General features: G+C 40.9%; 1 protein-coding gene and 1 long non-coding RNA gene across 51 annotated transcripts in view; both read left to right on the top strand.

Annotated features, from left to right (window-relative positions):
- ptprsa (protein tyrosine phosphatase receptor type Sa) overlaps positions 1-25,281 on the top strand; it is a 387,632-nt gene that overhangs the window by 331,654 nt on the left and 30,697 nt on the right. For 12 of the 50 annotated variants that reach the window (XM_073937014.1, XM_073936996.1, XM_073936992.1 and 9 more), the window contains 6 exons: positions 10-237; positions 593-753; positions 4,996-5,111; positions 9,299-9,346; positions 17,351-17,448; positions 21,862-21,985. In XM_073937014.1, the coding sequence (XP_073793115.1) occupies positions 10-237; positions 593-753; positions 4,996-5,111; positions 9,299-9,346; positions 17,351-17,448; positions 21,862-21,985 (775 nt within the window). Of the gene's footprint in view, positions 1-9; positions 238-592; positions 754-4,497; positions 4,513-4,995; positions 5,112-9,298; positions 9,347-17,350; positions 17,449-21,861; positions 21,986-25,281 lie in introns of all 50 variants that reach the window. The other 38 variants (XM_073937017.1, XM_073937008.1, XM_073937005.1 and 35 more) reach the window with 5 other exon arrangements.
- LOC141380136 (uncharacterized) lies at positions 18,287-20,889 on the top strand. The gene is made up of 2 exons (XR_012397639.1): positions 18,287-19,505; positions 20,799-20,889. It is a non-coding gene; the product is annotated as an uncharacterized lncRNA (long non-coding RNA).

The raw sequence follows: 25,281 nt of genomic DNA, 5'->3' as shown, positions 1-25,281 counted from the left end.
TCCCCACAGCTGTTGGGTGAACGAAGGCTCGGTCTACATCACTCCGGAACCACCCGTCAGCTTAAACAGGTGGACGGGAAACGGCCCTACATCGCTGCCAGCTTCAAGCCCTCATCCATGCCACCGTCCTTCACTTTGGGCAACCAGATGATGTACGGCAGCTTCGAGAATCGTGCTTTGGACCGCGGGCAGGAATATGTGCTGTTCATTCTGGCCGAGCTCAACACCACCGGCGTGGTGGGTGAAATACAAGCCATTTTCCACCAGAATTTATACGTTTTATTACGTTAATTTACTGAAAAAAAAATGTTTGACCATTTTAAAGTCTGACCATTTGCTTCCATGTTTGGAGTGGCGGTCCATAAACAATCCTATATTAATATCCTTAACCACGCCCCTCTCACTGTTAGTTTGCAATGAGGGCATGATGTGCAAAAGAAAGCCCCGCCCCCTACTCAATCCTCTGAATCAGCTTGAAGCACATCAAAATTCTAAAATAAAAGTCTCAGTAACTTTCAGTTCATGTAGAATTTTAGAGATATGAAAAATTACGAATATAAATGAACATGACCATGTCTTTTCATTTGAGCAGAAAGCGTTTGTATCCAGCCCCTACACAGACCCAATCATGGCCCCGGATTTGGACCCTCAGCCGTTGGAGTCAGGAGGAGACGGCCTCATCTGGGTGGTTGGACCTGTCCTCGCTGTGGTCTTCATAATCTGTATCGTGATTGCCATTCTCCTCTATAAGAAGTGAGTAATGTACTAGTCATTTGATGTGTGTGTATATATATATATATATATATATATATATATATATATATATATATATATATATATATATATATATATATATATATATATATATATAATATTTATTTATTATATATAATATTTATTTATTATATATATATATATATATATTATTATTATTATTATATTTTATATATATATATATATATATATATATATATATAGTATAATAGTCTTTACCTGAACAGTAATGATATTTATAGATAATCATATTGATTATGAAATTGTATGATATTTACATGTTGTGTCATTTACAGCCCAGGCTCATTCTGAAAACGTAGTCATATATACGTTTCTGGAGTTTGCAGTTTTTGTTTATGCAAATCCACAAGAGTTCGCTGTGTGTGGTTTTTCATACCTCATGTTTCTCTGGCGAGTGCCATTCGCGTTTGCTGTTCTCACATAAATCCACCAGAGGCCGCTGTTGACTGACTATATGACTGACTGACCGACCGACCAATCGACTGACCCACCCTCTTCCTTCCCTAAACCCAACCAATTTTATCGGTTGACCCGCCCATCCACTTCCCTAAACCCAACCAACGATTTACAAAAGCAAATTAAAAAAAGCCATTTTCTGATTTTTACGATGTTTTTGGATTTTACCACATTCTCACCCTGTTGTTTACCTGTTTATTTTATTTTTTGCATTCTATTTTTGTCTCACCTGATTTCCGGAACCGTTCTTCCCCGGACTTGAACCCCATCGTTGTGGTCATCTCCTCTCTGCGTTTCAAGTCCACCGACAAACATGACGAGCTAACTGGACAAACTGGTTGCAGCGGGAAAACCCTCCACACAGAGGTCCACACAGAATGGCGTCATACCCTCCAGTAGCGTTCGTTTAAAAAAAATGAAATGCAGCCATACATACCTCTGGCTACATAATTCGCAGTGTCCAGAAAGGTATATAGGAGTACGTTTTCAGAATGAGCCTGTGTTGGTTATTTAGTAGTGGTATTTATTCAAAAACAGCTAAAACAGTCATGAAATGGCCTACACAGAGTCCCGACCTTAATATGCTATTACAGAGAGGGTATGGGATTGCCTGCTAAGAGTGTCACGATGGGCTTACAAAATACAAGAGATATCCAAGTGCCGCAATAGAAGTTTTAATAAACAATAAGGGGACAGGCCAGGTTCAAAAAATCCAACAGAGACAAAAGTACAACCCAATAAACAAAAGTGCATCAAACAAAGTTAGAACAGGAATTCAAAAATATGATCATAACATGAAACAAAGTGAACAAACAAACGAACCAAAACGATGAGTCAGTGAGCAGACTAGGACCAGATAAGAGCCGGACAAACCAAAGCAGAATCGGGTGAACGGGGTGCACGAGCAAACAGCACAAATCCAAAGGCAAACTAAACACAACATAACAAAACTTATAAAGACAACAATAATTAGACAATGACAGACAGCTGGAAACAATTAGTGATCACGTGACCTACAAAACAGGAACAAACCAAAATATAACTAGTGTCCAGAAAACCACAAGATGGCACTACAGCAGACGTGACATTACCCGGGGGGAGTGGCTACCAGACACTCTCAAATAAGCGCCCATCTAGGAGGGAGCCGGAATGGAGGTGGACCAGGGGGAGGGATGGTGGGACAATCCAATATCACAAAGACGGAGGCTGCGTCCAAAACCGCATACTTTCATACTATATAGTACACTAAAATCAGTATGCGAGCCCAGTAGTATGTCAGAATTCATAGAATTCGAAAATCAGTATGCGAGAAGTACCCGGATGACTTACTACTTCCGGCGAGATTCTGAAGTGCGCATCCCATGCACGCTGCACTATCCCATAATGCCCCGTGAGAGAATTCATGAATGGAAGTGAGGCGACGCAATTGACACAGGTAGGTCATGTGACCATGACAAAATGGCGGATGTAGTACGTCCGAATTCCATTTATACTTTTCACATTCATACTGTATAGAACGTACTTTTCTAACGGCCGAGTAGTACGTTTAAATTCAAATGCAGTACCTACTGAGTAGTAGGCGGTTTCGGACTCAGCCAATAATTAGACAATGACAGACAGCTGGAAACAATTAGTGATCACGTGAACTACAAAACAGGAACAAACCAAAATATAACTAGTGTCCAGAAAACCACAAGATGGCACTACAGCAGACGTGACAAAGAGGAAAAAAAACAAAAACACCTGAACTAGAAGATGAACTTAGGTCTGATATATAAACTCATACTAAATACTGCTACCACACTGCAAAAAATGCTTTTCTTGTTTAAATTTTTGTCTTATTTCTAGTCTAAATATCTCAAATTTCTTATATTAAGAAGCATTTTCTACGCAAGCAAAACAAATAGTCTTGTTTTGAGAAATAAAATGCCAATTTTCAGTGAGTTTTTCCTTAAAACAAGCAAAATAATCTGCCAATTGGGGTAAGCAAATTAATCTTGTTTTTTCTTTTGACGTAAGATTATTTTGCTTACCCCATTGGCAGATTATTTTGCTTGTTTTATGGAAAAACTCACTTAATATTTGCATATTATTTCTCAAAACAAGACAGTATGTTTTGCTTGTCTAGAAAATTCTTCTTGATTTAGGAATTGTTAGATATTTGAACTGGAAACAAGACAAAAAATCTAAGTAAGAAAAGCATTTTTTGCAGTGCTGGAGCCATTTTAATCTCAGTTGCGTGTACATCTGTATTTTCTGTCTGTTTATACCTTATTGCAGAGACCAGTCTTATATTGAACTATATTTTAACTGTTGGGGGGCAAAACTTTTGCACAGTACTGTATACCCTGCTGAAAATCCAGCCTAGGCTGGTTGGCTGGTTTTAGCTCGTTGACCAGCCTGGTTTTAGAGGGGTTTTGGCCATTCTCAGGCTGGTTTCTAGCCATGTTCAGCCTGGTCTTAGCTGGTCAGGCCGGAAAATGACCAGCTAAATCCAGCTAAAACCAGCTTGACCTGGATTAAGCTGGATATAGCTGGTTTAGGCGGAACTTCCAGCCTGGCTACGCTGGTCAAGCTGGTTTTAGCTGGTCATCTCCCAGCCAGACCAGCTAACACCAGGCTAGAAATGGCTGGAAACCAGCCTGGTCGACCAGCTAAAACCAGCCAACCAGCCCAGGCTGGTTTAAGCTGGATTTTTTTCTGTAGGATATAACACATTTTATGCAGTTAAACAATTATAATTAATATATTTCTAGTTTAAATATGCATTTTAGAAGCTCGTTTCGTTTTCAAACCAGCTCACGGACACAATTAATGGTCGAGAAATGCTAAATGCTAAAGTATGGCTCGGTTTGCAGTAGTACACAGCGTAGCTGAGAAGAATGATCAATTCAGACGTATCAAACATGAACGAGATGATCGCTAATAGACATTAGCATCGACTGTTAGCATGTAAACGTTGAGTAGTGAAGCTCTTGATCATTAGCGGCTTGTGAACGAGGTTAAATGTGGACATTTTTGACCAGGATTTTCTCGAGTTTGACCTGCGCTCTGTGAAGCGCAAACACAGACACACACACACACACATCTACAGGTCTGACCGCATGCAGATCCGGCTAATCTGCCAGCGCTAGTCGTCCTGTGAATGTAAATGCTCTCCATTGATTTTTCTCCTCTCTCTTGTTCTCCTGTTGTGTTTTCTCTCTCCTTTATATATTTATTTCCCTCCGCTGCCCTCTCTGGAAGCAGCAAGCCTGACAGGTAAGGCTTAGCCCGACTTTATTGCTGTTTTCAAGGGGCAAAAGAAAACAAGCTGCCTCAGCATTAAAGCAAGTTTTAATTAGATGGCGGAGAAAAACACAGTGCGGTGAAATACAGTTCAGCACGTAGCTGTGTTGGTGCTAGCACTTAGCATACGCAGTACAGACTGTAAACATTGTGTTTTCTGACCTGAGTTTATATATACACATACATATTGTGATGCTTTTATTATTAGTAGTATAATTTAGGGTTCATTTATTTAAAAAAAAAAGAATCTGCTCAATTATTGAACCGATTCAGAATCAACTGAATCATTTGAACCACTTATTGATTCATTCTGAATCAAACACACTTGTTCATTCAAATCAGTGTTCTAAATGGGTCAGAAAACACTGTGGTCACTTTAGTTGGTCATTTTTGTGATCTGTCACTCGATTCCTCCTCGTTTTGTGGTTTAGTCTGGTTGTTTTTCTCGTCTTAAAGCAGCAAACGTAAAGAGTCGGAGCCGCGGACCAAATGCCTGCTGAACAACGCCGATATCACGCCTCACCATCCCACAGATCCCGTCGAGATGAGGAGAATCAACTTCCAGACGCCAGGTACAAAAACACACACAAAACACAACACAACAAGTGTCTTTTTAATACAGAAACTCAGCTTTTCGACGTGATTTCCTCTCCGATTCAGCTTTGATGTTGGTGTGAAGTGTGCGGGACTGACAGCGATTGTCAATTAACTCTCGCTGATGTGTCAGATTCAGACGCGCCTGCTGTTTTTTCTCATTTGTGTCTCCACTGATGCGCTTTATTAGTTAATAACTGCGTACGGCCCGTCAGTCATCTGCATCTCACCTTCGCTACAGGGTTCGGTTTTATAACAGGTATACATACATATGAATGTTCCTTCAAACTTAAAATCATTTGTTGGACACTTTCTGATGTCTTCACTTTTATTGTTCTGTTCCTTGATTCTGTTTTACTGCAGTAAAACATCACATTATTGAAGAAAAGGGGCTTTTATATTGATTTAAATTCACTGTTTTACCATAAAGAGCTCATAACCCTACTGAAAAAGCAGCTTAAACCAGCCTAGGCTGGTTGGCTGGTTTTAGCTGGTCGACCAGGCTGGTTTTAGAGGGGTTTTAGCCACTTCCAGGCTGGTTTCCCAGACTGGTTATAGCTGGTCAGGCTGGGAGATGACCAGTTAAAACCAGCTTGTCCAGCCCAATCCAGGCTGGTCAAGCTGGTTTTAGCTGGACTTAGCTGGTCATTTTCCAGCCTGACCAGTTAAGACCAGGCTGTAAATGGTTGGAAACCAGCCTGGAAGTGGCTAAAAGCCCTCTAAAACAAGGCTGGTCAACCAGCTGAAACCAGCCAATCAGCTTAGGCTGGTTTAAGGTGTTTTTTTCAGCTGGGAGTTATACCAGTGAAGCAGCATTGATGTTTTTAAATCGATAACCGTTTCAAAATATATATAATCTTGTAATCTTTAAAAATTTGTAATATTTAAAAAAAATTAATCCAATAGCTCTAAATCTTATCTCATTTTTTAAAAATGTTTAAGAAATGTAGTTAATATTTTTATAACTTTTATAGGTGTAACCCTGCAAGCAAAGCAGTTCAACAAAATGTAGACATTTTACTGATAAAATTTAATTTAAAAAATGTAAATAATTTATTCTGATTAAACTTATAACAAACTTCGCATTAATCTTTTTCATTTTCTCAATTTCGATTTATTTTTATATTTATTTTCACATTTTCCATAATTGTTTCATTTTTATATGTAATATTTGACCCTGTAGCACACAACTAGTGAAAAGGCTACTTGTATTTACTTGCTTACTTTTGTTTGATAGGACAAAATTAGTACTATTGAAAATCTTAGGGTTCAAAAAAATCTAAATATTGATATCAATGCACATTACTAATAAAATTACATTTTGATTTATTTACAGTAGAAAATTTGCTAAATATCTTCATGGAATCTGATCTTTATATAATCTCCTAATGAAAAATTTTCACTCATACAAAGTCATCTTGGCTATTTAAGTACAGTTAAAGTCACAATGATTTACCCTTTGTTTAATTTTCCAACATTTCCCAAATGCTGTTCAACAGAGCAAGGAATTTTTCACAGTATTTTCTATAATATTTTTTCTTCTGGAGAAAGTCTTAATTGTTTTATTTCGGCTAGAATAAAAGCAGTTCTTATTTGTTTTAAACCCATTTTAAGGTGTATATTATTAGCCTCCTTAAGCAATATTAGTTTTGGATTGTCTCCAGAACAAATCACTGTTATTCAATGACTTGCCTAATTACCCTAACTTTACCCTAATTAACCTAGTTATCCTTTTAAATGTCACTTTAAGCTGAATACTAGTGTCTTGAACAATATCTAGTCAAATATTATGTGCTGTCATTGTGCCTAAGATAAAAGAAATCAGTTATTAAGATTATTATGATTAAAAATGTGGCTTACAATATACAATAAACTGTAGATCCCTGCAACATAAGACATACATAAAACATGAGGTTGTGTGCTTCAGAGTCAGATTTATTTAATATTAATATAAACTCAACATCCATCAGTCGTTGCGGATGTTTTTCTTGTTCAGGAGCATCCGATCTGTGGTTAATTTTCCCCGTAAAGCCACTCTGACATTTTATTCTTGTTTCAAAGTCTCTAATCTGAGCCGGGAGGTCACTGAAAGAGCTCTTCTTCAGCAGGTGGAGAGCGAAGAAAAATAAAACCAGCTCATTTCCCCACAATCCCCGTCCAGCAGACGCTAATAACACATCACAAATCAGCTTTCCGACTCATTAAAACTCCTCTTTATTAATTGCGAATCGTTCCATTTGCGACGCGCCGTTGTTCGCTTTAAAGCGAGGGATGTCATTATCTCTTTTCCTCGCTGAGTTTTAACTTAAGCGCGCATTTTAGCCCAATTAGCTGGGCCGGTGAGCGCTAGCGCCGGTTCCATTAGCTAATAGGGGCGATTGTTGAGAGACACACACTCCAGTTCACATGGATGAGTTCACATATGGAGTGTCAAGACGTGCTAATGAGACGCGACACACACATGCTGTTGGTTTTCAGAGCCGCTCGGGGTCGAGTTTCTGGAAAACAAAGAGTTCTATCAGGAAACTGTGCTCGCTAAAACGGCTAACAATGCTAACACTGTGTTTGTCAATAGGGGATTTGGAATAGAGATTTGGAATCCTTGTACTTTTATTGTTATATTTTTATTTATTATTTTTATATACCTATTATTATTATTATTATTATTATTATTATTATTATTATTACTCTGTTATTTAAGTTTACACCCCAGAAATATGTGGAATTAATAAAGAAATGTTATGTTAATGTAGATTTCAATTTGGGATGTGTTTATTATTATTATTATTATTATTTTATTATTATTTTATTTTATTTTTTAAGTTAATAATTGTATTGTTTATGAATAAATTTAGAATATAATGTGATGTTATTTTGCTATGAAGCCCTTTTTAGCACAACATGAAAAGTAGTTAACAGTTTGCTTTAAAAATCTTTCTAATTTGCTAATTATGATCATCATTTCAAAACTGTTTAGCCTAATAAAACGTTAATCTTGTTTTGTACACTAACAAATTTATTCATATAAAATATTTGACCAATATTGTTTCATTACGATCAATAACCGATATAACAGTCAATTTCATATGGATTTAAAAATATATACAACAGTTTTGCTTGCTAATCCATTCGTACTTGCTAATTTCCTACATAATATGATCTGGGGGTTTTTGTGCTATACAGCCTATATACAGATAACTATTTTTATTATATATATATATATATATATATATATATATATATATATATATATATATATTTGCTCTCAAATCCATTCTAAAATGCTGTATAATATGATATGACATTGTTTTTGTTGGCTATACACACATAAATCGGTTATGTGTGTATACACACATTATAACCAATATTAAATATAAATAACAACCGATAATTCATATGACAGTCAATTTTGAATGCATATGTTTTTTTTTCTTAAATCCATTATAACGTGCAAAATTTTAATATAATACGATGAAGTTTTTGTGCTATACAACCTATATACAGATAAATATTCTTACATTACAACACATAACCGATATGACAGTCAATTTCGTATCGATAGATACATTGTTTTGGCTATATAGCCTATATGCACATAACCAATAACTATTTTTAAATATATTACAACCGATAGGACAGTCAATTTCATATGCATATATAATTAAAAGAGTTTGTCATCATATAAGTTCCTACTTTTGAATCTTTGTCAATATATAAATTAATTGTGAATACGCCCGCCGCTGTTCTGCGAGTGTGTTTGAGCCTGGAGTCGTCACAGATGGTTCAGAAGCTGAAGACAGCTGGATAAACACTGACCGTATGTCTTCTTTCTGCTCGATCGACACCGCCAGCTGATTCCTCACACTTCATTCTTTAAAAACGGCAAACCAGCAGCCGCTCAGGTGCATCTGCAGTATATATTGAGGGGGAAAAAAAGCTGGTCTGATAGATGAACCAATGTCCTACTTTCTCTGTCTGACACACTGAGGGACCCCCGAGAATTAGCCTTCATTCAGAGCCAGCCGGGTGGTCCGCTCCTCTCGCCTGCTTGAAATTCACCATATTCAATTCTGTTTTCTGCTGATTCATTTTCAGGATTGCACTAATGATCGGTGCCTATTTAAAAAGCGATGCCTCTCTTTGATTTCTGCTGTGTTTTTCACAGATTCGGGTCTGAGCAGTCCTGTCAGCGAAGCCGGTTTTGACTATGAAAGTTAGTGCTCACGTCTCGCGCTGAGCTTTTGGTGTTTTCTTATCTTTTTTTAATGCGTCTGCCCCACATGCGGAATAATGGGTTGTGTTCTCTGACTACATTTGCATTTGACTGTTTTTTTTTTTCTCCCTCCCTCACAAACTGCAAACGGATCTGCGCTGATTCTCACTCCCGTAACCCTGCGAAAGTTAAAAGGCATCATGATTCAAGGGGAACCTAGAAGTGTTGATCATTAGCAGTCACTTTGACTGAGCGAGGTGCATAATGTAGGATAAAAGCAAGCCAGTGCTTTAAGCATATCATGTTTGCCAACATTATACAAATTGTATTTGGCTTACTGGGTAGTATATATATATATATATATATATATATATATATATATATATATATATATATATATATATATATATATATACTAATTGACAAAAGTCTTGTCACTCAGATCACTGATTAATAAAGCCATCTGAAATGGCAAAGAAAGCGTTCTTGCAGGACTCTAAGAGTACATCAAGATCCTTTGGATTCATCTTCAATGCCTCCTCCTCATTTTACCCCAGACGTGCTCAATAATGTTCATGTCTGGTGACTGGGCTGGCCAATCCTGGAGCACCTTGACCTTCTTTGCTTTCAGGAGCTTTAATGTGGAGGCTGAAGTATGAGAAGGAGCGCTATCCTGCTGAAGATTTTGCCCTCTCCTGTGGTTTGTAATGCAATGGGCGGCACAGATGTCTTGATACCTCAGGCTGTTGATGTTGCCATCCATCCTGCAGGCCCCCATACTGAATGTAACACTAAACCATGATTTTTCCTTCACCAAACTTGACTGATTTCTAAAGCATGATTTTTCCTTCACCAAACTTGACTGATTTCTCAACCATGATTTTTTCTTCACCAAACTTGACTGATTTCTCAACCATGATTTTTCCTTCACTAAACCTGACTGATTTCTAAACCATGGTTTTTCCTTCACCAAACTTGACTGATTTCTCAACCATGATTTTTCCTTCACCAAACTTGACTGATTTCTCAACCATGATTTTTCCTTCACTAAACTTGACTGATTTCTAAACCATGATTTTTCCTTCACTAAACTTGACTGATTTCTAAACCATGATTTTTCCTTCACCAAACTTGACTGATTTCTAAACCATGATTTTTCCTTCACTAAACTTGACTAATTTCTAAACCATGATTTTTCCTTCACCAAACTTGACTAATTTCTAAACCATGATTTTTCCTTCACCAAACTTGACTGATTTCTATGAGAACCTTGGGTTCCTTGTGCAGTATTTGCGATGATTGGGATGCAGAAAAATCTACCTGCTGCCACTTTTCCAAATGATCAACTGGAAGCTTTTTGTTGCTCTTACAACTGGGATCGACAACAAGACTTTTGTCAGGTAGTGTGTGTAAAATATAAATTTTAAATTATTTTCAACGATAAAAGACATCACTAATTAAAGTAAGTGACAAAACTTCCTAGACATTTATTCTGCATTATGCATCTGCGGGAAGGGAAAATGCAAATCCAGTGAGGAGTTTCATCTTAATTATGACCGCTTTTAACTTTCAACAGTAACACGGCTTTTGATTTCTCCTTTTTAAGTTGTTGTTGTCTATTTCTGCTTGTCGATTGCTTTGTTCTTACAGGCTGTTGGCTGCGCACTATTAATTCACAGTAAAAAGCAGCTGATGATGTAGAATTTTACCACAGGTCTCCACGCATTCCAGCATCCTCCGCTTGAGCCCGCGATTTCAGTCTCCTCCAGCGGTGGGGTCGTTCTGCAGGCAGAGATAACGAGGAGAATTAATTAAACCCTCCGCAAACAATAGTCCGACATTTGATACATCCCTCCCGCCCCACAGCGAGAGGAAAGAGCAGCTCCCTTTTTTTGGGGGGGTTGTTTTTATAGGAGAATATACTGAGCCTTTTCCCTTTTATATGTAAATGAACAATGGCAAAGAATCGTTTCTGGAACGGCAGTGGCGGATATCAAAAGGATTTGTTATTTGCATCACCTGTCAAGCGCAAATAAGAGAGTGAAAATATGTAATTAGACAGTTTGCTTCTCTCGCGCTCACTGATCTCGGGCTTGATTGCAAGGGATAAAAAGACTCCGGTAGAGAAAGAGACGGAAAAGTAAAAAAAAAAAAATCCTGGCAGAGGGATCCGAGAGGAAATGAACAGCAACAGGAATTTGTCCTTGAAAGAGTTTATATCCGATTGGACCTTGCTTAAGCAGACTTTTTTTTATTATTTTTTTTTATTAGTGTCTCTCTCGTAAATACTTTTTTCCCCCGCACTCTGCTCGGATTAAACGTAATTGTTTCTTACGCCTTGCAGGGACAAAATTCCTGAGAACAAACAAATAACGGCTTTATGTTGAATAGAAAGATGGAAGGCGAGTAATTGTTGTTGACACGGAGCAGAGTTGAAGAATAAGTTGACATTGGAAAGTGGTAATCTTCAAAGTTTGTTGGGTTTCGATTGACTCGAGATGGCCTTTCTCATTGCATTATGGAGGCTGTCGGCGTTTAGCATGCAGGGCTGATCTCGGGTTGTTTGCCAAACTTGCCCTTCGCGTCGTTTTCGAGAGTGCTTTGGCATATATTACCTTGGTTCACCTTAAGAGGGTCAAACCGATTCCAGACTATCTCTAAGAGCTCGGCCAGGCTGATGAGAATAACATTTGTCCTTAAGGTCTTTGCAAATTGGAGAAATTTTTTATATACGTTTTTGTTTCCCTGCTTAAAAAAACAGCTTATACCAGCCTTGGCTGGTTTTAGAGGGGTTTTGGCTATTTCCAGGCTGGTTTAAGCTGGACATAGCTGGTTTTGGCTGGGCTTCCAGCCTGGCTAGGCTGGTCAAGCTGGTTTTAGCTGGTCATCTCCCAGCCAGACCAGCTAAGACCAGGCTGGAAACCAGTCTGGAAATGGCCAAAACCCCTTCAAAACCAGCCTGGTTGACAATCTAAAACCAGCCAACCAGCCTAGGCTGGTTTAAGCTGTTTTTTTCAGTAGGGTCAACAAATGCTCACATGCTAGCTTTTGCCAAAGTGAGAATTAACAATGTAGCTTGCTTTGTTTTGGGGAGAAACACTGTGAAACTTACACACAGAACTTTTCCGAGGCATCCCGTTGAGTTAGCGTCGCACTTGTGCCGTCAGCTCCTAATCAGCAAGTGTCCTTTCTCAATCAAACCCAGGCAAAGTCATTAGTGGCAGACATATTCGAGAAGAAGAAAAAGCTGCATGTTAAATTGAGGACGGCTAATGTGATTATGCATATTATCCATGCCTAATTAAATCACAGTACTCTTGAAGGAAGATGTCAACATTTTGCCAACTTTTGACCTCGCGCTAAAGTAGACCGTGAAAGAAAGTCCGGCTCTCTCTCTCTGTTTATATATTAGCATCCGTCTTGTTGATGATGTGTTTGCTTTATCTACGCTCCTTTACTAATTCATGACTGGATTAACATCAGAGTGATTCCTGGCGTGTTTTTGGAAGTGCTTGTTTGAGGAATGTCCTTGTCGGTTGTCGCAGGGGTTAGCATGGGCGACTGCTTCTGTGCTTGCTTAGCTTTGGCTGAACTGAAGCAGAAAACACGACGCTTCACTTTGCACTGGTGTCATCGGGTCATCTTAACCCAGGCCAGAACTCTCAAATAGACCCCTATTTACCTGGATCACCGCCATCCACCTCAAGAGCTTTATTTCCCATCATTGCTCAAGCGAAGGGTTACATAAAGAAATTATCGCAAGCCACTGCCAAAAGGAAAGCTGTTAGAAATATTAAGGGGGGAAAAAAGTTTACTCCCGGGAAAGACAATATTGTATTTTTCTACCTCTTGCTTGCTCATGTTTAGAGTGGAAGCCTTCCAGATTTTTCCCCCAAGAGCTGCGAGAAGCAAGAGCGGCAAGTTCATGTTTCGTCTACGTGCAAGACTGTAGACGACATGCAAATGAGTCTGTTTATAAAATGTAGCGTAAAATACACAAGTCAGAAGCTTGTGTGCTTTCTTGTTCAAAACTAAAACAAACAGTCCCGGACTGCCAGACCGCCGCACTTGACAGGGTTAGAGTTAGGGCAGGAGTGTCCAGTCTTGCTCTGTTCTTGTGGATCTCAGCTCCAAAAACATGCCAGGGAGTTTTTAGTGATCTTTAAAAACTTTGGTTATTTAGTACAAGTGTGTTCAGATAGGGATTGAGACCTACTTTGCTGATACAGAACCTTCTGGGAGCAGGATTGGGGATATCTGGTTTAGGATATCCCGATCTTTTCACACTTGACATTTACATTTAGTCATTTAGCAGACGCTTTTATCCAAAGCGACTTACAAATGAGGACAAGGAAGCAATTTACACAACTATGAGAGCAACAATGAATGAGTGCTATAGGCAAGTTTCAGGTCTGTAAAGTCTAAGAAGGAAAGTGTTGGTAATTTTTTATTTATTTATTTATTTATTTATTTTTTGAGTACAGTTAGTGGTATATCTAGAGAGGCAATTGCAGATTAGGAAGTGAAGTGGAGACTAAATAGTTGAGTTTTTAGTCGTTTCTTGAAGACAGCGAGTGACTCTGCTGTTCTGATGCAGTTAGGGAGTTCATTCCACCAACTGGGCAGATTGAACGCGAGAGTTCAGGAAAGTGATTTCTTCCCTCTTTGGGATGGAACCACGAGGCGACGTTCATTCACAGACCGCAAGTTTCTGGAGGGCACATAGATCTGCAGAAGTGAGAGCAGATAAGAAGGAGCAAAGCCAGAAGTCGCTTTGTAGGCAAACATCAGAGCTTTGAATTTGATGCGAGCAGAAACTGGCAGCCAGTGCAAACGGATGAGCAACGGAGTGACGTGTGCTCTTTTAGGCTCATTAAAGACCACTCGTGCTGCTGCGTTCTGGAGCAGCTGAAGAGGTTTGATAGAGTTAGCTGGGAGCCCCGCTAGCAGAGAGTTGCAGTAATCCAGTTTGGAGAGAACGAGAGCTTGAACAAGGAGTTGAGCTGCATGTTCAGATAAGAAGGGTCGGATCTTTCTGATGTTACAGAGTGCGAATCTGCACGATCGAGCAGTTCTAGAAATGTGGTCAGAGAAGTTTAGTTAACAACTTGAAATTGTTAACCCCTGAGTTATCTGTAATTTCGTTTCACTTCTCAAATTATACCTGAGGTTAGCAAATAATCCTGCAAATTCTTGCTAGCATAATAATCAAAAAAAATGTTGCTGCCATACCATTACTACAGCAGACACAGAGACAAACGCAGTTCCCTGGAGACTATCTTCAAGTCCTGTGTAATGTCATTGCACCTCAAACTATCCATTGCACCTCAGATCTTTGAGGGCGATGTCAAAGATTTAATCTGATTTGATGATCTATGCTAATCTAAGCTAAAAGTGGACCGAGAGATCAGCTGAATGGATTCAGTTAAACCCGACCCAACCTGCTATCGAACCTTCGACTCTCCGCATGGGAGTCAGTTGCTCTAACAAGGAGGCTAAAGACCATGGCCTCTAACGTCAGCCGCTAGAGCACCTTTAGAGGTCAGAGGAGTGAGGTTTACCTGCACATCACTTCACTAGCTGGCCTCGGCTACATCAGGAATGGTAAAACTGAACTGTTAACTTTAAGAGGAGTGTTCTTTTTAACACGGTTCACACTGCACATTCCTAAACCCAAGAGTTAGCATGCGTGTTCTTACATATTTGCAGTGTCACTGTTGCTGATTCTATGAGCAGCAGGCAACCATCTTCTTTACCTTTGAAGTTTTTAACTTAACCTTACCTGTGTTTACCTGATGTGAACTTCGCTCTCAATTTGCGATTGGCTGTCTGATCCAAGCATCTGGAGCAATAAGCTAACAGTGCTCCGTTTTACACTGAGCAAACTTACGACATCTGCTCCAGAGCAGTCCCTGCTGAAAAATCCAGCTTAAACCAGCCTAGGCTCGTTGGCTGGTTTTAGCTGGTCGTACAGGCTGGTTTTAGAGGGGTTTTGGCCATTTCCAGGCTGGTTTCCAGCCCTTTTCAGCCTGGTCTTAGCTGGTCAGGCCGGAAAATGACCAGCTAAATCCAGCTAAACTAGCTTGACCAGCCTGGTTTAAGCTGGACATAGCTAGTTTTGGCTGGGCTCCCAGCTTGGCTAGGCTGGTCAAGCTGGTGTTAGCTGGTCATCTCCCAGCCTGACCAGCTAAGAACAGGCTGGAAATGGCTGGAAACCAGCCTGGAAATGGCCAAAACCCCTCTAAAACCACCCTGGTCAACCAACTAAAACCAGCCAACCAGCCTAGACTGGTTTAAGCTGTTTTTTTCAGTAGGGGTATTTTATAACCTTTGGAGATGCAGTGCTAACACCACTTTTAGATTAACGTGTGAAAGCAGTGTTCAGAATGATGATAACCCGGGGTTAGGCGCAGATTGAAAAGCATAATAGGATCAGTGGCATAGTTAGAAACTCTGGGCCCCTTGAGTATAATTACATTTTGCCCCCAAAGTTCCACCCCACCCCCAAGGCCTTACTATAAGGTCCCAATTCTACCCCTTATCCCTTTTCCTTACCTGTCCCAATTCTCTTTAGCTTGAAGGCCTAGAGCTAAGAGGAAGGGTTAGATACCCCTCGAAACAGAGATTGTTCAGGACAACACACAAATCCAGATAGTTCATGTTTTACCTTCATGTATGTTTTAAAAAATGCTAAAATAAATCTGTAATCCATAATAATAACTACTTTATAGCAGTTCCAGAACATTCTGTCATTCTATGACACTCGAATACCCTGTCAGAAACGACTAGTGGCTGGGAATGAGCTTTTTACAGTGTCTGCTATAACGTTAATGTTGTTTTTTGTGTGTTTATATAGATGAATATGGCCACTGTGTAAATAAACAGTATAGTTACGATCTTATTGTCACATCAGATTGTTATGATAACATAATATATGCTTTCAGTGATTACCTGAAGATAAAAAAACAAAAAATAACACAACTGAAATAACTACAGCAGTCTCGAACGTCTGATCTCATTTGAAGCAAGAGATTCCGATGACATAGGATGACATGTGCAGGTACTATAGTGCTGTCCCATTTTTTAGGGGTAAATTTTGAAGCCCTTCACACTCTGTTTCAAGGGCCAAGGAGTAGAGGTCCAAAAATAGAATTGGGATTAGGCCTAAGTCTTTCCATTTCTCTAGAACCAATGTACTCCATTTCCCTTTTCCCACCCCTACATAGGGTTAACCTTAGGTACAGACCCTCTGAGCTTAGATAGCACTCCTCTATTCCCGCAGTCATCGCCCTGAACAAAATATACATAGCTTCAGTCTTCTTGTGTGCTTCTGGCCTTCTGTCTCGCCTCGGTGAAGTAGAAGTTTTCAGATCTTGTATTTGATTAAATCAATTACGTTTCAGCTCTGCAGACATGGATGTATTTCTCAAGGGCAGATCCTAGGGGTTGTTTCAATTTATCGTTCCTGTGAAAGGAGATTTGTTTGGTTTCAAGAAGGCAACCATGCGCATTATTTCCCTTTTGTTAGCCCGCCGAGGACAAACGTGTGGTTTGTCTTACGAATCAAATGTATAGAGGGTCATCCTGCTCATCTATTTATTTATTTTTTTGTGAGAAAGAAGACAGTCCATCGCCTTGGAAGTATTGCAAAGCTATTAGGAACCATTTGACCCACTATCATCATTGTAATTGGTCTGGGGGTTTCGTAGCACCTTAGCAATCGTCCTTAGGTCCTTTCCTTCATATCTTATGTATAACCGTGCTCGGTATTTCTGTATTAGGACGATTCTGATTGGTTGGATTGAGGATGTAGAGCTCTGGCCTGGTCACACTGTGTCCTAACATCACCCACTGTTCCTCACTTCAGTCCCCACCTCATTGTCTGACCTGCTTGGGTGTCTTCCTTCACACAGTATCCCGCATTCTCCACCAACTTTTGAGATCTCTCTTCATTCCTGTCTGTGGTCATCTTACTGATCTTGTCTTCTCCTGATTGGTGCGCAGGTATGATGAACCACCCGCCCATACCCATCTCAGAACTAGCCGAGCACACAGAACTACTGAAGGCCAACGACAACCTGAAGCTCTCCCAGGAGTACGAGGTACTGAATATGTTACCAAAAAGATTGTTTGCCGTTCTAAAAGATGGTCAATCAATTGGGTTTTCCTGATAAATGAATGTCGCTGGGATGTTTTTCTGGTTGCATGAGAGTGGCTTTGCTTACATCCACCTGTTCTTATCCAAATAAAAATGTAAGCGCACAACTCAGAAGTATAAACATTTAATTTGATAAGTACAATGTGCATAAATTACAATGGAAACACATTTACCAAATAAATTCCAGCATGAGCATCAGAAAGTAATGTGATTTTGTGATTATTTTAATAGCCCTGCTGAAAAATCCAGCTTATACCAGCCTAGGCTGGTTGGCTGGTTTTAGCTGGTCGACCAGGCTGGTTTTAGAGGGGTTTTGGCCATTTCCAGGCTGGTTTCCAGCCATTTCCAGCCTGGTCTTAGCTGGTCAGGCTGGAAAATGAAAAGCTAAATCCAGCTAAAACCAGCTTGACCAGCCTGGTTTAAGCTGGACATAGCTGGTTTTGGCTGGGCTCCCAGCCTGGCTAGGCTGGTCAAGCTTGTTTTAGCTGGTCATCTCCCAGCCTGACCAGCTAATACCAGACTGGAAATGGCTGGAAACCAGCCTGTAAATGGCCAAAACCCCTCTAAAACCAGCCTGGTCGACCAGCTAAAACCAGGCTGGTTTAAGCTGTTTTTTTCAGTAGTGAGGCGTTGATTATTTTATTCAATGTTCAAGTTCAATTCGCATCCTTGTATGGAAACGTGGCTAGTTACTCATACGTCGCATGCTTTGGCAGCGGTTTGGAGTGCTAGGCTCATAAATGTTGCGAGTGCTGATTAGTCTTCACTATTGCTGAATCAGCCTTCATTTGCATAGAGCAAATGTCGTCGTCCATCTTAAATCACAGTGCGCTACGGCAGCACTGCCATCAAACCCCCCCTCAGGGCTTAATGCCATCTTAAATGGCTCCCAGCAGGAGCCAGACCTGATATCCCAGCAGGAACACAGACGCGCTTGAGGAGACCCAACACGCTATCGTTTTTTTTTTAGGGGACATTGGCTTAGCATATAGATTAGCATTAGCTGAATATGCTAACTAAATGAGGGGAAGTCATTCATAAGCAGCTAAGTCCGAGTACTGGACAGCTCAATATTCAATTTCTGACCTGCAATAAGGGAGTAAACAATGGAGTAAAGTCACCTTATTATTAAATATTAGTTAGTGTCCCAATAGTAAACTGTTTAAACAAATCCAAAATGTTTGCGTAAAGCCCTAGAGGTTTATAATGGAACTGCAAGTTAACTTCGTAGTATAAATTAAATATTTTTAATTCAATTAATTGAATAAAATACAGTTGAAGTCAGAATTATTAGACCTTTTTTTCTTTTTTAAATATTTCCCAAATGATGTTTAACAGAGCAAGGAAATTTTCACTGTATGTCCGATAATATTTTTTCTTCTGGAGAAAGTCTTATTTGTTTTATTTCGGCTAGAATAAAAGTAGTTTTGATTTTTTTTTTTTTTACTATTTTGATGTCAAAATTGTTAGCCCCTTTAAGCAATTTTTTTTTCTTGACTGTCTACAGAACAAACCATCATTATACAATAACTTGCCTAATTACCCTAACCTGCCTAGTTAACCTAATTAATCTAGTTAAGCCTTTAAATGTCACTTTAAGCTGTATAGAAGTGTTTTGAAACCAAATATTTGAAGTCAAATATTATTTGCTGTTATCATGGCAAAGATAAAAGAAATCAGTGATAAGAAATGAGTCACTATTATGTTTAGAAATGTGTTTAAAAAATCTTCTCTTGGTTAAAAAGAAATTGGGAAAAAAATAAACAGGGGGGTCATAATTCTGAATTCAACTGTATATATTTAAAATACATTTAATCAATTAGAATAAAGTCCTGTTCACACCAAGCACGATTACTATACATGTTCACTATGCTACTATTACTGTCACTACTATTAATTCTACTATACATTACTGTTTAGTAACCACAGATAAGAATTCAGAATTCAGAGACCTCTGAGCGCATTGTCTTGTCGGGCCCTCTACCCGGCTGCACCCCTATAGTTAAATAAAATAAAATAAAATCAATATAACATTTTTTAAATAAAATGAATCTATAATATATTGCTCGCTTTTTTAAAATAAATGATATATAGTACATATATTTATAGTCTACAATTTTTTAAGCATTTAAAGCACACTTTGATGAAAAAAAAATACCAATAAAATTTGTTAAAATTTTAGTATACTTGTTCTGCTGTGTTCGCGCTATTCGCGCGTAAATAGCCGCGTGAACATTTGAAGTTACTCGCTTCATTTGCGCGTCAAACCCCACTTCATTCGCATGTCAAATTCACTTCAGAACAGACGCGGATTCGTGTGATGGGCAGGGCTTCTGTCTGCCCGGTGACTCTAGCTTCATAGCTAAATGGCTAACATGGATTTTATGAAGAAAAGAACAGTGTTTATGTGCTTATGAAGGATGATAAACAGCGTCGATACGTTTAGAGCCGTGTCTGAGTGCACTACATCCTTTCAGATGTGCATCCAGCTCTTTAAGCTCAAAAACTCCTCCAGAAACTGAACCTGGCTGATGGAAGTTTTCAGCGGTGCTTCTGACTGAGCCCAGCCCAGTTTGATGAACTTCTTGTCGATGTCTGCTGGGGGATTTCCCCTGGGACACCGACAACAGGCGATACGTCACAATCACACCCCCACAAGAGCAAGCTCCTAATTGGTTAACGCGGCGCGAATGTCCGCTGAAGTTCAGATTTTCGAACGCGAATGATTCGCCCGAAACGCGCATTAAGCACGTCAAACGCGCAAAACGCTCAATTCGCGCCACGCCATTCGCGCCATGCGCACCGCGCAATTCTCGTCATTCGCGCGTATCGGGCCGCAGGATGTCTATTCGCGAGTTTGCATTGACTTAACATGTAAATCACTCGCGATTGACGCGCGTGCCGCGTCTGGTGTGAACGCAGTATTCAAGTTCACTGAAGCAGTACTAAAATATCTATATTTTAAAGGGTATTTGTTGTAAATACAAATTAGCGACCCCTGGCTTAGGGTGTATGGCCTTACATGATAAATGCGCTATATAAATACACCTCACTTACTACCTACTTGCTTACTAGATTAATCAAACTTTAAATAAAGGTTCATTAGTCAGTTAAAAACAACAAACTACAAATAAACATCGTTATCGTTCGTCAGTGTGGACACACTTATATGTATTGTTGTAGATATATCTATATCTATCGTTAGGTTTGGTGTGAACGGGCCTTTAAACTTATTAGAAAGTACACCATTTAGCTCGGCTTATAAAAGAGTATTGGGTACTGCTGTTGTAAAAGAAAAAAATGAACAAATTCTTGATATTCTGGGTGTTCCAGTACGCTAATAGTCACTGTTAAATCAGTGATTTATGTTTGTGGAAAGCTTGGCTAGAGAAAAGAAGAAAAAACATCAGAGGTTGAAGCTGATGTAAACTTTTGGTCAGATATAAGGATGTGGGCAGTGCGCTATGCAAAAGCATGCTGCGGATTAGCAAGCACCACATTATGTCATCATGCTTCAGTCCATACGTGATCTCTTTGATCACAGCAGAGCCTTGGAGGAAAGAGAACTAAACCAATCCAAACTGTGCGCGTTAAAAAAAAACCCGCGGGCGGTTTGCAGGGTGGATGATAAGAGAGACTGGTTTTGAGACCTGTGGAGGATCCGCGCTCTGTTATTTGTGCCTGTAATCATGGCAGGGTAAACAGTTACATCAAACCCCTCATTGTTGGTTATTTAGTCCCGCATTCAGCATGCAGCGATAGTCGCCTAAATGAAAACATCCCTCAAGCTAGAGGAGCTGGGACCCAGCCATTGCCCGAGAATCATAATGGAATACTAAATTACCCCGACAGCGGAATAGAATATTTATTCCCAAATTCTCATATTGGGAAGGCGGCGGCATTTATCTTGCTGGCGTCAGATAATTCACCCCCTCACAGGAAGCAACAGACTCTTTTATCAGCGTTTCCTTTGCTATTATTCACTGTCCACATCTCCGTCCCGCCAAAGCTTACCTGGCCTGAAAGCTTGTGAATATTTAAAACGATAGCAGACGCTTTTAATTACGCTTTAATGTGCTGCACTTTTATCTTGTCGCGAATGTTTATCTGAGCTGCTTTTGTGAAGGATTCTCATTTCTTTTTTTTCCATCCGCTAGTTTTAGCTCTCCCAGGCCCCGTGGCCTCACTCAACCTCGCTTTCTGAGCGTTGAACTCTCCTCTGTTTTTCTCCACCTTCATCTGATGTTCTGGCGGATGCGAACTCGCTCTCTTCTCGCATTAGTATTCATGGCAGTGATGCTGAGGGATTGGGAAAAGCCCTGAGGGTTGGTTTCACTGCGTGCTTTTCTCTCCACAGTCCATCGATCCGGGTCAGCAGTTCACCTGGGAGCATTCCAACCTGGAGGTCAACAAACCCAAGAACCGCTACGCCAACGTCATCGCCTACGACCACTCCCGCGTAATCCTGGCACCCATCGAAGGTCAGGGAAAGCTTGCACACACAAACACATACATGCCGATTCTTGAAGAGAAAAACGTCTCAATTGCATCTGAAGGTTCCGGAATGGCTGAACTTTGTTGTCGCCCACAGATACGTCTGGTTTTTCAAAAAAAAAAAAAAAAGGCTGGTTTTGTAATTCGTTTCAATGCTGAGATCCGGAAATCTCTTTCAGTGTGATGGATAGAGCTAGCATGTGCATTTGGGAGGATCACCATTCATGTCTGTCTTATGCATTTTTACAGTGTGGGAAGCGTCGTCAGGTATTGAAGAGCAGGGTGAGGCGACCGGTATTGAAGATTCAGGTGGGGGATTGGCGAGACCGGTATTGAAGAGTGTGGGGGGTTTGGGCAACTGGTATTAAAGAGCGGGGGGGGGGGCTGCTGTCAGGTATTGAAGAGTGAGAGGAGCGCCGTCAGGTATTGAAGAGCAGGAGGAGGTAACCAGTAATGAAGAGTCAGGTGGGGGAGCAGGGGAGATCAGTATTGAAGAGTGTGGGGGGTTGGGGTGACCTGTATTAAAGAGTGTGGGGGTGTGGGGACTGCTGTCAGGTATTAAAGAGTGGGGGGGGTGCACCGTCAAGTGTTTAAGAGCAGAGTAAGGCAACCAGTATTGAAGAGCCAGGTGGGGTGGTTGGTGAGACCGGTATTGAAGAGTGTGGGGGGTTGGGGCAACCAGTTTTAAAGAGTGTGGTGGATCTGGGGACTGCTGTCAAGTATTGAAGAGCGCGGTGAGGCAAAAAGTATTGGAAGATTCGGGGGGGGGGTTGGCGAGACCGGTATTGAAAAGTGTTGGGGGTTGGAGCGACTGGTATTGAAGAGCAGGGGGGTGTGGGGACTGCTGTCAGGTATTGAAGAGCAAGGGGAGCGCCGTCAGGTATTGAAGAGCAGGAGTGAAGAGTCTGATGGGGGCCTGTAATGAAGAGTCAGGTGGGGACCTGGGGGAGATCTGTATTGAAGAGCGTGGGGGGTTGGGCTGACTTGTATTGAAGAGTATGGGGGTGTGGGGACTGCTGTCAGGTATTAAAAATTGTGTGTGTGGGGGTGGGGGGAGGATCTGTCAGGTGTAGAGTAAGGCGACCAGTATTAAAGAGCCAGGTGGGATGGTTGGGGAGACCAATATTGAAGAATGTGAGGGGTTGTGGCAACCAGTTTTAAAGAGTGTGGTGGATCTGGGGACTGCTGTCAAGTATTGAAGAGCGGGGTGAGGCGAAAAGTATTGGAAGATTCGAGTGGGGGGGGTTGGCGAGACCGGTATTGAAAAGTCTGGGGGGTTGGAGCGACTGGTATTGAAGAGCAGGGGGGTGTGGGGACTGCTGTCAGGTATTGAAAAGCGAGGGGATTGCCGTCAGGTATTGAAGAGCAGGAGTGAAGAGTGTGGTGGGGGCCTGTAATGAAGAGTCAGGTGGGGACCTGGGGGAGATCTGTATTGAAGAGCGTGGGGGATTGGGCTGACCGGTATTGAAGAGTATGGGGGTGTTGGGACTGTTGTCAGGTATTAAAAACTGTCAGGTTGTGATCAGCAGAAAGGGTTGGGGGCAGGGCCATCAGGTATTGAGGAGTGGGATGGGGGGTTGAAAAGACCACTGTTGAAGAGTGTGGGGGGAGTGGCGTTAGGTTTTGAAGAGTGGTATTGAAGAGCGTAGGGGCATGTGGGGAGCACCGTCAGGTATTGAAGAGCAAGGGGAGGGGTTGGAGGGAAGCACCATCAGGTATTGAAAACCAGGGTGAGGTGATCAGTATTGAAGAGCCGGGTGGGGGGAGTTGTGGACCGGTATTGAAGAGCAGGGGGAAGCATCGTCAGGTACTGAAGAGCGGGATGGGGCAGCCAAGTATTGAAAAGCCATAGTCCAATCTAATTGATGTTATATAAACAAATGTGTGGAAAAGCACGATCAGTCTTTGACGAGGCTAATTTATCACACACACAATCATTTTGTTATACAATCAGCTCAAGAGCAAACTCCTATAAATAGTCAAACACGTCATACCTTCATTTTCTCTTGACTTCAGCGTCCCTCCACCACCCCAACTCCACACTATTAAACCAGATACCTTTTTGAATCTGAACGGGGGAGCGTTCTGGAGCCGAGCTAGACACTGCACTCGCACCCTAGCTCTTTTTATCCTGATAAGGGGAATAACACAAGTTAGGGTGTCTTCCCGAGCTCAGAGCTCTCTCCCCGGACAGCACGCCAAATACGCATATTCTATTCAGGCAAATATCTGTGAGTGTGAACTCGTGAAACAAAGATTAGGTAATGATGTGTCTGCTAATGCCAAGTTGTCATGACAATTACTGAGTGAATGACACCTGAAGACAGCTCCAGCATGCATAGAATCGTCATATCCATGACATGTAATGATTATAAAGGTGTCATGACAGTCTTATAAACCCCCCTTCAAGTAAAGGGTTACCACCAGTTTGCTTTCCTCTCTTCCCACACCATTTTATTGTCTGCACACACACACACACATGAAAAACACGTCCAATAATTCACAAGCAGTCTAAATTTGTGTGCAATTGGTATAGTGCACAGATATATCCCTAAAGAGCTATAGAAGCTGTCGAGCATTCAGATGAAACATAAAATGTCAGTGGAAAACCAGTAGAGATTCTGCTTTTATGTTGCTTAAACGCCCATCTTTTTTTTTTCCCCCTCCATCCAGAGGCGATGTTCAATCCTCGACGCTCCCTTGTGCTGTTTACAGTTGTGTTTCCCCCCCCAGGATCCCTCCCTTGTCGTCGCGTCACCTTGATTTTCGGCACAGTTCACCACGACCCAATTTTAGATGAGCAATAACACGGCGTAACAGAATCATCACAAAGACAGCGCCCATGAATGCATAAATTAATCAAGTTCGAAATTTCCATTTTACAGTGCAGTGATTTCGCCATTAGACACAGCGGCGGAACAATTCGTGCAGGCAGCCGTGCTCTGTTCACTTAGCTATGACTAAAGCCAAACACTCCCGCGAACGCTTTGTGAGACGGGGAAGAGGCTTTTAATGGCATTCTCCTTTTTTTTTTTATTCCCCCTGATTGCTAATTTTGCCTTTTTTTTTTTTTTCTCAGACGTAGCGGGGGCTAGAAAATGAGCACGGCCAAGTGTTTCATTGTTCGATGTTAAAGCACGAAAACAACAATTTAGCACCGCGGGCCTGTGTTTGTGATTGAAGCCTTTGTGTTGGATAAACTGTACAATTAAATATGCCACTCGTAGGTTATTTTGCCAGGGGTCTGAAGCGAGCACGGACTCCGAGTGTAATTACAAGCGAC

This window comes from Danio rerio, chromosome 22, assembly GCF_049306965.1.
Source record: "Danio rerio strain Tuebingen ecotype United States chromosome 22, GRCz12tu, whole genome shotgun sequence".
Classification (NCBI taxonomy): domain Eukaryota; kingdom Metazoa; phylum Chordata; class Actinopteri; order Cypriniformes; family Danionidae; genus Danio; species Danio rerio.
The sequence above is the reverse complement of the archived record's forward strand: the minus strand, read 5'-3'. Positions and strand labels throughout refer to the sequence as shown.